The sequence below is a fragment of the Bos javanicus genome, chromosome 16 (genome assembly GCF_032452875.1).
Source record: "Bos javanicus breed banteng chromosome 16, ARS-OSU_banteng_1.0, whole genome shotgun sequence".
Classification (NCBI taxonomy): Eukaryota; Metazoa; Chordata; class Mammalia; order Artiodactyla; family Bovidae; genus Bos; species Bos javanicus.
The window spans coordinates 76,520,175-76,535,492 of record NC_083883.1 but is presented as its reverse complement, the minus strand read 5'-3'; the positions used below and the strand labels follow the sequence as shown (position 1 = coordinate 76,535,492).

The window sequence follows — 15,318 nt, the reverse complement described above, 5'->3', positions numbered from 1 at the left end:
CTATATCCATGTTGTTGAGAGTTTTTATCATAGATGGATCTGGAATCTGTTAAAAGCTTTTTGCATCTGTGAGATAATCTATGATTTGTATTCTTCAGTGTGTTATTATAGTGTATCACATTGACTGATTTGTGACTTGGAACCATCCATGCTGCCCTGATAGGGCTTTCCTGGTAGCTCAGCTATTAAGGAATCCACTTGCAATGCAGGAGACCCCAGTTGGATTCCTGGGTGGAGAAGATCCCCTGAAGGAGGGCATGTTAATACACTCCAGTATTCTTGCCTGGAGAATCCCCAGAGGAACCTATAGGGTGACAGTCCATGGGGTCACAAAGAGTCAGACATGACAGAGCGACGCGACTAAGCACAGCACATGCACCCCTCAGATAAATTCCACTTAATCATGGTGAATGACCCTTTTAAAGTATTTTTTTATTTATTTGCTAATATTTTACTAAGCATTTTTGTATCTAAGTTCATCAAGGATATTGGTCTGTAATTTTATTTTGGTGTCTTTGTCTGGCTTAAGTATTAGAGTGATTCCAGCTTTTTACAATGCATTTGAAAGTGTTTCTTTCATTTAAATTTTTTGAAATAGTTTCAGAAGGATAGGTGTTCTCTTTCAATTCAATAAGGCATAGTTAGTTTGCAGTATTCTATTAGTTTCAGGGGTTCAGTTCAGTTCAGTCACTCAGTCATGTCTGACTCTTTGCGACCCCATGAACCGTAGCACATCAGGCCTCCCTGTCCATCACCAACTCCCGGAGTTCACTCAAACTCACGTCCGTCGAGTCAGTGATGCCATCCAGCCATCTCATCCTCTGTCGTCCCCTTCTCCTCCTGCCCCCAATCCCTCCCAGCATCAGAGTCTTTTCCAACGAGTCAGCTCTTCGCATGAGGTGGCCAAAGGACTGGAGTTTCAGCTTTAGCATCATTCCTTCCAAAGAACACCCAGGACTGATCTCCTTTAGAATGGGACTGGTTGGATCTCCTGTACAATAATGTAATTCAAAACTTTTATAGATTAGACTTGATTTATCATTATTATAAAATATTGGCCATATTACCTGGGTTATACAATATATTGTTAGTTTGAGAAGGATAAGTGTCAACTCTTCTCACAGTGTTTGTTAGAAGTCACCTCATGTGACTTTTGTTTGTTGAGAGTTTTTTTGTTAGTGACTTAATTTCATTACTGATAATGAATTAGTTAATATTTTCTCTTTCTTCCTGGTAGAGTCTTAGGAGATTGTGCCTTTCTAGGAATTTGTGCATTTCTTCTTAGCTGTTCATTTTATTGCCGTATAGTTGTTCATGGTAACCTTTTATGATCCTCTTTGTTTCTTTACTGTTGGTTGTAAGTTTTCCATTTTGATTTCTGATGTTACTGATTTAGACCCTCTTTTTTTTTTAAATTGATGAGTCAGACTTAATGTTTTAACATTTTTTTTAATGTTTTCCAAGTACCAGGTCTTTTTCTCTTTCATCTTTTTTTTTTCTATTTCATTTATTTCTGCCTTGATCTTTATGATATTTTTTTCCTTCTACTAACTTTTGATTTTGTTTGTTCTTCATTTCCTACTTCCTTGAGGTGTAAGTTAGGTTGTTTAATTGAGATTTTTCTTGTTTCCTAAGGTAAACTTCTATTGCTATAAAGTTTCCTCCTGGAACTGCTTTTGCTGCATCTCATAGACTTTAAGTCATTGTATTTTTGTTTTCATTTGTCTCCAGTTTTTAAAAAATTGTTCTTTGGTCACATGAGCGGTCCGTTCATTGTTTAGCAGCATAATGTTGAGCCTCCTTAGTGTTTATAGCTGATTTCTGGTCTCATGTCTTTGTTGTCAGAAAGAATGCTTGATGTGATTTCAATTTTCTTTACCAAAGCTTGTTTTGTGGCCTAGAATATGACCCATCCTGGAGGAAGTTCCATGTGTCCTTCAAAAGAATATATATTCTTTTGCTTTTGGATCTATGTTCCATACATATTTATTAAGTTCATCTGATATAATGTATCATTTAAAGCTAATGCTTCCTTACTGATTTTCTGTCTATATGTCCTTTGATGTATGTGTGTTGTTAAAGTCCTGTTCAATTGTTGTGTTGCTATCAATTTCTCCCTTTGTATCTGTTGTATTTCCCTTATATATTTAGCGGATTGTCTATTGTATACATATATATTTACAATTGCCATTTTCTGGGCTCCAAAATCACTGCAGATGGTGACTGCAGCCATGAAATTAAAAGACGCTTACTCCTTGGAAGGAAAGTTAGGACCAACCTAGATAGCATATTCAAAAGCAGAGACATTACTTTGCCAACAAAGGTTCGTCTAGTCAAGGCTGTGGTTTTTCCAGTGGTCATGTATGGATGTGAGAGTTGGACTGTGAAAAAGGCTGAGCACCGAAGAATTGATGCTTTTGAACTGTGGTGTTGGAGAAGACTCTTGAGAGTCCCTTGGACTACAAGGAGATCCAACCAGTCCATTCTGAAGGAGATCAGCCCTGGGATTTCTTTGGAAGGAATGATGCTAAAGCTGAAACTCCAGTCCTTTGGCCACCTCATGCGAAGAGTTGACTCATTGGAAAACACTCTGATGCTGGGAGGGATTGGGGGCAAGAGGAGAAGGGGACGACAGAGGATGAGATGGCTGGGTGGCATCACTGACTCGATGGACGTGAGTCTGAGTGAACTCCGGGAGTTGGTGATGGACAAGGAGGCCTGGCGTGCTGCGATTCATGGGGTCGCAAAGAGTCGGACACGACTGATCTGATCTGATCTGATCTGATATCTTCTTCTTGATCATTATGTATGGTTCTACTTTGTCTCTTCTACAGTCTTTGTTTTAACTCTATTTTGTCCGGGATAAGTATTTGTATTATAACTTTCTTTTGCTTTCCATTTACATGGAATACATTTTTTTATTCCTCCATTTTCAGACTTTGTGTCTTTATATCTGAAGTGAGTCTCTTTGATGCAGCATATCATTAGATCTTCTTTTTTACCCCTTTACCCACTCCATGTCTTTTGACCATTGTTTCTTTTACATTTAAAATAATAATTGGTAGGTATCCATGTTTTGTCATTTTCTTAATCATTTACTTAATCGTTAATCGTTAATGATTTTCTTAATCATTCGTTACTGCAGTTCTCCTTCATTCTTCTTTTGCTATCTTTCTTTGTGATTTGATGAGTATCTTTAATGTTGAGTTTGGATTTGTTTCTTTTGTGTGTGTGTGTGTGTGTGTATTATAGATTTTTGGTTTGTGATTATCATGAGATTTTTATATAAAACTTCATGATTGCTTAACATTGCTGATTTCTTAAGTTCAAATGCATTCTAACTACACTTATTTTTACTCTTCTCCTCTCATGTTTAATGTTTTTGACATCATATTTTATAGTTCATTGTTTTGTGCATCCCTTACCTTATTTTATATCTGTGTGTGTGTGTGTGTGTGTGTGTGTGTGTGTGTGGGTGTGTATGATTTGACTACTTTTGTCTTTTAACCTTCCTACTAGTTTTATAAATGGTTTATCTACTACCTTTCCTGTATGTTTTGCTTTACAAATAAGATAATTCCTTCATAATCTTCATATTTTTTAGTTGTGGTCTTTTCTTTTTTACTTAAAAAAAATCCATTTAACATTTTTTTGTAAAGCCCATTTAGTGGTGCTGAATTCTTTTAGTTTTGCTTGTCTGTAACATTCTTTCAAATCTAAATGATATCTTTGCCAGGTACAGGATTTTTATATATAGATTTTTAGCTTTCATCCCTTTAACCTTATCATGCTACTGCCTTTTGATTTTCAAGTTTCTTCTGAAAATGCTTATAATCGTATGGGAATTTGTTATATGCAGCCAGCTGCTTTTGTTTTGCTGCTTTTAAGATCTCTCTATCTTTAATTTCTGCAAGTTTCATTGCAATGCATCTTGGTGTGGGTCTCTTTGGGTTCACTGTGTTTGGGACTCTGCTTTCTGGACCTAGAAATCTATTTCCTTTCCCATGTTAGGGAAATTTTCAGTTATTTGTTCTTTAACTAAATTCTCTGCTTCTTTCTCTCCCTCTTCTTCTTCTGGGGCCCCATGATGCAAATTATTTAGTATGTTTGATATTGTCTCAGAGAGCTCTTAAACCATCTGCATTTTTTTTCCATTTTTTTTCTGATCAGCTTTAGTGATTTCCACTATTCCATCTTCTAGTTGCTGATCCATTGTTCTGAATCATGTAATCTACTGTTGAATCCTTCTGGTGTCATTTTATTACAACTATTGTATTCTTCAGCTCTGTTCAGGTTTTTAAAATATTTCATCACTTATTAAATTTCTTACTATATTCATACATTCTACTTCTGACTTTTTTGAACTTTCTTATAATCATTACCTTGAACTTTTTATAAGGTATATTGCTTGTCTCCACTCCAGGTAGTTCTTTTTCTGGGCTACTTCCTTGCCTTAAAGGCTACTTTTCTTGCCTTATTTTACCTAATTCTCTGTGCTTTCTTTTAGCTTTTTTGTTCCTAATTTCCAGCATTACTTTTTTCTTTTGTGTCTAGTTGATTTTTAAAGTGAAATGAATAGTTTCTGCATTATTTCCTTTTTTGTACATTCTATAGCTATTTTGTTTATGGTTACCATTGGGATTACATTTAACTTCCTACAGTTACAGAAACTCAAGTTGAATTAATGCCAAATTAACTACAAAAACTGTACTAGCAAACCACCTGTAATCCAATGCTAACTTTTAAAATTGCCTATGAATTTACTTTTAGTGAGATCTTTATTTTTCCACAACAATTTGAGTTACTGTCTAGTTTCCTATTATTTCACCTTGCAAGACTCCCTTAAGTGTTTCTTACAGTTGAGGTCTCAGTAAGTTCAGTCACTCAGTTGTGTCCAACTCTTTGCAACCCATGGACTACAACATGCCAGACTTCCCTGTCCATCACCAACTGCCAGAGCTTACTCAAAGTCATGTCCATAGAGTCGGTGATGCAATTCAACCATCTCATCCTTTGTCATCCCCTTCTCCTACCCTTCTGCCTTCAATCATTCCCAGAATCAGGGTCTTTTCCAATGAGCCAGTGACTCATGAGGTGGCCAAAGTATTGGAGTTTCAGCTTCAGCATCAGTCCTTCCGATAAATATTCAGGATTGATTTCCTTTAGGATTGACTAGTTGGATCTCCTTGCAATCCAAGGGACTCTCAAGAGTCCTCTCCAACAACATAGTTCAAAATCATCAATTCTTCAGCACTCAGCCTTCTTTATAGTCCAACTCTCACATTCACACATGGCTGTGGAAAAACCATAGCTTTGACTAGACGGACCTTTGTTGGCAAAGTAATGTCTCTGCTTTTTAATATGCTGTCTAGGTTGGTCATAACTTTCCTTCCAAGGAGCAAGCGTCTTTTAATTTCATGGCTGCAGTCACTATCTGTAGTGATTTTTGAGCCCCAAAAGATAAAGTCTTTCACTGTTTCCATTGTTTTCCCATCTATTTGCCATGAAGTGATGGGACCAGATGCCATGATCTTAGTTTTCTGAATGATGAGTTTTAAGTTTTTTCACTCTCCTCTTTCAATTCATCAAGAGGCTCTTTATCCTTCTTTGCTTTCTGCCATAAGCGTGGTGTCATCTGCATAACTGAGGTTATTGCTATTTCTCTCCACAATCTTAATTCCAGCTTGTGCTTCATCCAGCCCAGCATTTCTCTTGAAGTCTTCTGCATATAAGTTAAACAAGCAGGGTGACAATATACAGCCTTGACATACTCCTTTCCTGATTTGGAACCAGTCCGTTGTTCATGTCCGGTTCTAACTGTTGCTTCTTGACCTGCATACAGATTTCTCAGGAGGCAGGTCAGGTGGTCTGGTATTCCTATATCTTTAAGAATTTTCCACAGTTTGTTATGATCCACACAGTCAAAGGCTTTGCCATAGTCAATAAAGCAGAAGTAGATGTTTTTCTGGAACTCTCTAGCTTTATCATGATACAACAGATGTTGGCAATTTGATCTCTGGTTCCTCTGAGTTGGTTCTAAATTCAAGTTCTAAATCCAACTTGAACATCTGGAAGCTCACAGTTCACGTACTGTTGAAGTCCGAATTGGAAAATTTTGAGCATAACTTTACTAGCATGTGAGATGAGTGCAATTATGCAGTAGTCTGAGCATTCTTTGGCATTGCCTTTCTTTGGGATTGAAATGAAAACTGACCTTTTTCAGTCCTCTGGCCACTGCTGAGTTTTCCATATTTGCTGGCATATTGAGTGCAGCACTTTCACAGCATCATCTGTTAGGATTTGGAATAGCTCAACTGGAATTCCATCACCTCCACTAGCTTTGTTTGTAGTGATGCTTTCTAAGGCCCACTTGACTTTGCATTCCAGGATGTCTGGCTCTACATGAGTGATCACACCATCATGGTTATCTGAGTCATGAAGATCTTTTTTGTATAGTTCTTCTGTGTATTCTTGCCACCTCTTCTTAATATCTTTGCCTCTATTAGGTCCATACCATTTCTGTCCTTTATTTTGCCCATCTTTGAATGAAATGTTCCCTTGGTATCTCAAATTTTCTTGAATAGATCTCTAGTCTTTCCCATTCTACTGTTTTCCTCTATTTCTTTGCATTGATCACTGAGGAAGGCTTTCTTATCTCTCCTTTCTATTTTTTGGAAATCTGTATTCAGATGGGTATATCTTTCCTTTTCTCCTTTGCCTTTTGCATCTTTTCTTTTCTCAGCTACTTGTAAGGCCTCCACAGACAATCATTTTGCCTTTTTGCATTTCTTTTTCTTGGAGATGCTCTTGATCCCTGCCACCTGTACAATGTCATGAACCTCCATCCATAGTTTTCAGGCACTCTGTCTATCAGATCCCTTGAATCTATCTGTCACTTCCACTGTATAATCATAAGGGATTTGATTTAGGTCATACCTGAATGGCCTAGTGGTTTTCCCTACTTTCTTCAAATTAAGTCTGAATTTGGCAATAAGGAGTTCATGATCAGAGCCACAATCAGCTCCCAGTCTTGTTTTTGCTGACTGTATAGAGCTTCTCAATCTTTGGCTGCAAAGAATATAATCAATCTGATTTTGGTATTGACTATCTGGTGATGTCCATGTGTAGAGTCTTCTCTTGTGTTGTAGGAAGAGGGTGTTTGCCATGACCAGTGTGTTCTCCTGGCAAAGCTCTATTAGACTTTGCCCTGCTTTGTTTTGTATTCTGAGGCCAAATTTTCCTGTTACTCCAGATATCTCTTGACTTCCTACCTTTGCATCCAGTCCCCTGTAATGAAAAGGACATCTTTTTTGGGTGTTAGTTCTAGAAGGTCTTGTAGGTCTTCATAGAACCATTCAACTTCAGCTTCTTCAGCATTAGTGGTTGCGGCATAGACTTGGATTACTGTGATATTGAATGGTTTGCCTTGGAAATGAACAGAGATCATGCTGTCATTTCTGAGATTGCATCCATGTACTGCATTTTGGACTCGTTTGTTTACTATAATGGCTACTCCATTTCTTCTAAGGGATTCTTGCCCACAGTAGTAGATATAATGATCATCTAAGTTAAATTCATCCATCCAGTCCATTTTAGTTCGCTGATTCCTGAAATGTTGATGTTCACTCTTGCCATCTCCCGTTTGACCACTTCCAATTTGCCTTGATTCATGGACCTAACATTCCAGGTTCCTATGCGATATTGCTCTTTACAGCATTGGACTTTACTTCCATCACCGGTCACATCCACAACTGAGTGTTGTTTTTGCTTTGGCTCCATCTCTTCATTCTTTGGAGTTATTTCTCCACTGATCTCCAGTAGCATATTGGGCACCTACTGGCCTGGGGAGTTGATCTTTCAGTGTCCTCTCTTTTTGCCTTTTCACACTGTTCATGGGGTTCTCAAGGCAAGAATAATTAAGTGGTTTTCCATTTCCTTCTCCAGTGGACCATGTTTTGTCAGAACTCTCCATCATGACCCGTCCGTCTTGGGTGGCCCTACATGGCATGGCTCATAGTTTCACTGAATTAGACAAGGCTGTGGTCCATGTGATCAGATTGGTTAGTTTTCTGTGATTGTGGTTTTCATTCTGTCTCCCCTCTGATGGAGAAGGATAAGAGGCTTGTGGAAGCTTCCTGCTGGGAGAGATTGACTGTGGGGGAAACTGGGTCTTGTTCTGATGGGTGGGGCCATGCTCAGTAAACCTTTTAATCCAATTTTCTGTTGATGGGTGGGGCTGTGTTCCCTCCCTGTTGTTTGACCTGAGGCCAAACTATGGTGGAGGTAATGAGGATAATGGCCACCTCCTTCCAAAGGTCCCATGCACGCACTGCTGCACTCAGTGCCCTCAGCACTGCAGCAGTCCACGGCTGACCCACACTTCTGCTGGAGACTCCTGGACACTCACGGACAAGTCTGGGTCAGTCTCTCGTGGGGTCACTGCTCCTTTCTCCTGGGTCTTGTGTGCACAAGCTTTTGTTTGTGCCCTCCAAGAGCCTGTTTCCCCAGTCCTATGTAAGTTCTGGAGGCTCTGTGGTGGGGTTGATAGCGACCTCCTCCAAGAGGGCTTATGCCATACCCAGGTCTACTACACCCAGAGCCCCTACCCCTGCAGCAGGCCACTGCTGACCCGTACCTCCTCAGGAGACACTCAAACACAGTTCTGGCTCAGTCTCTGTGAGGTCTCTGGGTCCTGGTGTGCACAAGGTTTGTTTGAGCCCTCTGAGCATCTTTGGCGGGTGTGGGGTTTGATTCTAAACGCATTTTCACCCCTCCTATTGTCTTACTTAGGTTTCTCCTTTGCCCTTGGATGCAGGGTATCTTTTTTTGGTGGGACCCAACATTCTCCTGTTGATGGTTGTTCAGCAGTGAGTTGTAATTTTGGAGTTCTCAGAGGAGAAGAGGAGTGCACATCCTTCTACTCTGCCATCTTGGAGTCAAATATAAATCACACTTCTAGTTTTCATTCCAATCCCAAAGAAAGGCAATGCCAAAGAATGCTCAAACTACCACACAATTGCACTCATCTTACATGCTAATAAAGTAATGCTTAAAATTCTCCAAGCCAGGCTTCAGCAATACGTGAACCATGAAATTCCAGATGTTCAAGCAAGCTGGTTTTAGAAAAGGCAGAAGAACCAGAGATCAAATTTCCAAATTCCGCTGGATCATCGAAAAAGCAAGAGAGTTCCAGAAAAACATCTACTTCTGCTTTATTGACTATGGCAAAGCCTTTGACTGTGTGGATCACAATAAACTGTGGAAAATTCTTCAAGAGATGGGAATACCAGACCACCTGACTTGCCTCTTGAGAAACCTATATGCAGGTCAGGAAGCAACAGTTAGAACTGGACATGGAACAACAGACTGGTTCCAAATAGGAAAAGGAGTACGTCAAGGCTGTATATTGTCACCCTGCTTATTTAAGTTATATGCAGAGTACATCATGAGAAACACTGGGCTTGATGAAGCACAAGCTGGAATCAAGATTGCTGGGAGAAATATCAATAATCTCAGATATGCAGATGACACCACCCTTATAGCAGAAAGTGAAGAAGAATTAAAGAACCTCTTGATGAAAGTGAAAGAGGAGAGTGAAAAAGTTGGCTTAAAGCTCAGCATTCAGAAAACTAAGATCATGGTATTTGGTCCCATCACTTCATGGGAAGCAGATGGGGAAACAGTGGAAACAGTGGCTGACTTTATTTTTCTGGGCTCCAAAATCACTGTAATGGTGATTGCAGCCATGAAATTAAAAGACATTTACTCCTTGGAAGTAAAGCTATGACGAACCTAGGCAGCATATTAAAAAGCAGAGACATTACTTTGCCAACAAAGGTCCGTCTAGTCAAGGCTATGGTTTTTCCAGTGGTCACGTATAGATGTGAGAGTTGGACTATAAAGAAGGCTGAGGGCTGAAGAATTGATACTTTTGAAGTGTGGTGTTGGAGAAGACTCTTGAGAGTCCCTTGGACTTCAAGGAGATCCAACCAGTCCATCCTAAAGGAGATCAGTCCTAGGTGTTCATTGGAGGGACTGATGTTGAAGCTGAAACTCCAGTACTTTGGCCACCTGATGCAAAGAGCTGACTCATTTGAAAAGACCTTAATGCTGGGAAAGATTGAGGGCAGGAGGAGAAGGGAACAACAGAGGATGGGATGGTTGGATGGCATCACTGACTCAATGGACATGGGTTTGGGTGGACTCTGGGAGTTGGTGATGGACAGGGAGGCCTGGCTTGCTGCGGTTCATGAGGTCGCAAAGAGTCAGACACGACTGAGTGACTAAACTGAACTGAAGAGCATGAGAATGAGTGTTCATTACATTTGTTGTTATGTTCAACAGCTATAACCCAAAATATTCTTAAAAGGTCAGAAATTCTGAGACATGTCCAGGTTCTCTGTTCCAAAGCACGGCCAGCACCACACACACCTCTTTTCCCCAGAAGTCTGTGCATGTCCAGGAGTCTCCAGTGAAGGTGTGGGTCAACAGTGACCTAGTGGTCACGGTCTCTCCGTTTTTATTCCTGGAAAGGTCCTACTTTCTCCATAACTTTCGAAGAACAGTTTTTTTCTGGATAGAGGATTTTTGTTTGATAGTTGTTTTTTGTTTGTTTGTTTGTTTATTTTTCTTTTAGTACTTTGAGTATATATTCTCACTGTCTTGGGGTTCTGAGTTCCTAATGAGAAATTTCATAATCTTGTTTAGAATCCTCTCTATGTGATTATTCTGTCTCTTTCTTGCAACTTTCAATATTCTCTCTTTGTCTTTGTCTTTTGAAAGCATGAGTATTATGGATTTCTTTGAGTTCATCTTAGGGTGAATTGAGATTTTGTCATGTTTATATTCATATCTTTAATCAAATTTGGATAGTTCTCTGCCCTTATTTTTTCAAATGTTCTCTCTCTCTCTCTGCTGTCTTCTCTACATTGTCTTTCTGAGAGTCCTACATTGTATATGTTGGTAAATCTGTTGGTGTTCCACAGTTCCAAAGATTTTTTAGGCTCTGTTCATTTTTCTTCAGTCTTTTCTCTTTCTGTTCCTCAGAGACACTAATTCCATCATCCTGTATTCGAGTTCTCTGATCCTTTCTTCTTTTTGGTCAAATGTGCCTCGCATGGATTTTTAAAGTCCATTATTGTGCTTTTCAACTCCAGAAGTTCCTTGAGCTTTCTTTCTAGTTCTTCTGCCTCCTGTTTGAGATTTCCATGTTTCACACATATTCTCTTGACTTCATGATTTCTTCTTTTACTTCTTTAAACATCTTTAAGCTAGTCATTTTGTTTTTGTTTTTCAAATATTACTGAGGGCCTACCCATGGGGGTTAGGCGGGAGGCCTCTGTGAAGTCAAAGCAGGCGCTGGTGGAGAGGCATTATTTGACCTCCTTCTGGAGGCAGTTTATTGGTACGGCCACGTTTGTTCTTGTGGCAGGTGGCGGCATGAAGATTTAGGTGAGCATACACTTGTGGGAGATCATTTGCAGCAGTATATTTTGGGGCAACCTTGCAGAAGGAAGTTCTCAATGATGCCACCCCACAGGCAAAGCACCAAATGCAAGGTGGATTAATTTTTTTAATTGTTGATTAATGGCTCTGTGCTGAATATCAGCCTGATGTACAAACTGAGACATATTTCCGGTCTTTCCTGAGCCATCCCCTAGGCACACACTGTCACTTTCTCATTTTCCTGCATGTGCAGTTGCCTTTGAATGTCCTAGTAGTTAATGTCTGGCCCTTATAAGGGGAAAACTAAAAAGGAAGTGGGGAACAAAGGGCACTTGATATTTAAGCCCCTTGAAGGTTACTTCAGCCAGGGCAGAAGGGGATTACAAGAGTAGGGGGAGGTGTGTCAAAAGTGACTACCTGTTTCTTTGTCTAATTATCTGTGATCAGAAGCAGCTATGAGTGATAAGAACACAGATCCTCATATTTGGAGGACGGGGTTCTTTTTGAACACCTTGGCTCCCACAAGTAACTTGTAAGCTGCTCTGGGAACACATGCAGAGAACCCTGCCACACGGCTGTGGGTGAGGATGGGTAGCTACCACTGTGCTAAGGCAAGAGTTGAAATGGACCAAAATAAGCCAATTTACCGAAGTCTTCACCTGGACACTGTAAACCATCAACAGAAGTCAGAGTTCCAAAACAGTGACACCAGGCAGATTCTACCTGTGCAATTGTTATCAAGGTGGGGAGACAGATTCCTGATGCCTCTTAAATTGCCATCATACCAGAAATAAACATTATAATCTAGAATCAATGAGTGAGTCTTGTAGAAGAGTCAGCTGGAAGCAGATAGGGTATATTTAATTTAATCAATTAGAAATAAAGGAACATTCAGTGAGTATTTAGAGAGAGAGACCCTGCTAGGTACTTTGAGGAATGCCAAAAGTTTAATACATAGATTCTTCCTAAAGGGGTTGTATCCTTTTTGAGAAATACAGCATATACAGAGAGGCATCAAAGCATAATAGTAAGTAAGAAGTAGTATCAAATACATAGAATCACTCACAATCATTACAGTGAACTTGTGAATTTAAATCATCAGAGAAGATTTCATCAAGTAGGAGTATTCCTGTGCTACTCCTAGGAAGGTGAAGACATACCTCGGAGATATTACAGGTTCAGTTCCAGACCACTGCAATAGAGCAAGTCAAATGAATTTTTTACATATGTTTACACTATACCATAGACTACTAAGTATGTAATGGAATTATGTCTAAAAAGTGTACATATCTTAATTTTAAAATGGCATATTGCCAAAATTGTTAGGGCTTCCCTGGTGACTCAGATGGTAAAGAATCTATCAGCAATGTGGGAGACCCAGGTTCAATCCGTGGGTTGGGAAGATCCCTGGAGAAGGGAATGGTCATAATCTGAACCTTCAGTGAGTCATAACATTAAATACCATTGATCACAGATGACCACAACAAATATAATAGTAGTAATAAAGTTTTAAATATGTGATACTTATCAAAATGTGACAAGAGAAATAAAGTGAGCAAACATTGTTGGGAAAATGGCACAAAGAAACTTGCTTGATGCAGGGTTGCCACACACCTTCAGTTTGTTAAAATCTCAAAAAGTTAAGAGCAATAAAATAAGGTGGGTTTGTATTCTGATCTAAAAAAAATATTAATAAAAGTTAAAATTTACCTAGTACTCACTATGTGCCAGAGACTAACTCATCCAATCCTCAGAACAATCCCACTAGTTATGTAGGGGAAGCTTTAAGGAAGCATTAAAGGATTTCCCAGAGAAGGAAATGGCAACCCACTCCAGTATTCTTGCCCAGAGAATCCTGTGGACAGAGCCTGGTGGGCTGCTGTCCATGGGGTCGCACAGAGTCGGACACAACTGAAGCGACTTAGCAGCAGCAGCAGCAGCAAGGGATTTCCCAAGCTCAAGGCAGTCATGGAGCTGGAACTTGAATCCAGGCAGGCAAGTTCTAGAGCCCCGATCTCTCTGCTCAGCCCTTACTGAGCAAAATGGTGTGAGCAAAGAGTAGAAGTCAGTGTGTAACACACTTGCCAGAGGGAGCAGAGGGGCTGCACTGACCAGCGTGACAGTAATTTACACATTTTACTGTAGGCCAAAGTGGGTCCACATGCAGAAACTCTTTGAGTTGCAGATTTAGGACATCCATTATATTAAGAAATTTATCACTCAAATTACTATAGTACAGAAAAACCATCATATAAAACATTTTTTATTATTATATACATCTTGTAATTGCTTAAAGGACATGCTAACTTTTTTCTCTCATTTAGTTTTTATCTGATTGGAGCAAAAGTTATATATTGTGAAATTTCTGGAGATAATGTGAACTGGAGTGATAATCTCCCAATTTGTGAAAGTATGTATGTCTTCTCTTTAGGATATAGAGCAGCAGTTCTCAAACTTTATGACCTCTTTATGCTTTTAAATTAACATAGACACCAAAGAACTTCTCTTCATATGGATTATGTCAGTTGATATTTATTATATTGCAATTAAAAATGAAAAGTTGTAAAAATAATTATTAATTCATTTTTAAGAAGTGTTAGCTGCAATACATATAAATATACATATATACATATTTTTATGAAAAGTCAAGATTTTCCAAAACAAATAGTAGGAATTGTGTCATTGTTTTATATTTTTGCAAGTTACTTCAATATCTGGTTTAACAGCTATATATGAAAAATTTAAGCATACATCATCGGAATGAAAGTGAAAAATGATAGTAATACTCAATATTAATGTGAACAACCAATTTCTGAATGGAGATATTTGTAAATCATAAAGTATTGTTCAGCTAGCACTGAGTTACCTTTTTAATCACAAGTATATTTTAGCATTAAATTGTCAGCATCTTTCATGATGATAAGAGCAAAACTTAGCATGGTCTTGCAGATAAATATGTATTTCATATTTCAGAAAATAAGTTTTTTCTACATTAATGGCTTGAATTTGGGATAACTCATATTCATATAGAGGCTTTCTTCTAAACAGATATTGAATTCAAAACTGGAGTATATTAATCATATGTTAATGAATTATATGAAGGCAATTCATAGGACTTTGCTAATGCTGTCTTAATATTTTACTTTTACTTCATGTCCTTTTTCCTCCCTTTTTAAGTAATTCTGTGTGCAACACCTGGAAATATAACAAACGGAAGATTCACCCAGTATAAGGAAGTATATCAATACAGTGAAGTGGTAATATACAGGTGTGATCCTTCTCACGGACCAGATGAATATTCTCTTATTGGGGAAACCACCCTTATTTGTGTTGATCATAACAGATGGAGCAGTGACCCACCAGAGTGTAAAGGTAATAATATTTCCATGTATTTCCTCCTGAATCTAAATACTGTGGAAACACTTCAAAAATATGTTTATCTACAAGTAAACAAAAGATTCCCATGTAATTGCTCCTCCTACTAAATTGACCTCTAATTTAATTTAATATTGCTCAAATCAAATTTAAAAAGTTCTAATTGTAGAGTTCCCCACCAGTCACTCAACATGTTCTTGGCATTTCAACTTATATGTCATGAACTACTGTGTATGTGCGTGAGCTAGAGCTTTTGGATTTGTTGTTGTTGTTGTTTGTTTGCAAGCATCAGAAAACTGAACACACTGTGGCTTAAAAAACAAGCAAGTTTTACCTTGTAGAATAAGACCTCTGAGAGCTCGGGCTTCAGGAACATTAAAAGACTAACCTTCTCACTGATAAGATTGTTAAACTCTGGACAAAGCTTATTTTAACAACTTCACATTAGCTAAAAGTGGGGAGACACTGGAGGGGATGTGGCTCTTGATGAAGGATCCA

The 15,318-nt window shown here is 38.8% G+C and overlaps 1 protein-coding gene across 1 annotated transcript in view; it reads left to right on the top strand.

Moving 5' to 3' along the window:
* The window catches only part of LOC133228186 (membrane cofactor protein-like), a 38,234-nt gene that overhangs the window by 10,525 nt on the left and 12,391 nt on the right, over window positions 1-15,318 (top strand). The window contains exons 4-5 of the mRNA XM_061383672.1: window positions 13,770-13,855; window positions 14,623-14,817. Coding sequence (XP_061239656.1) covers window positions 13,770-13,855; window positions 14,623-14,817 — 281 coding nt within the window. The remainder of the gene's footprint in view (window positions 1-13,769; window positions 13,856-14,622; window positions 14,818-15,318) is intronic.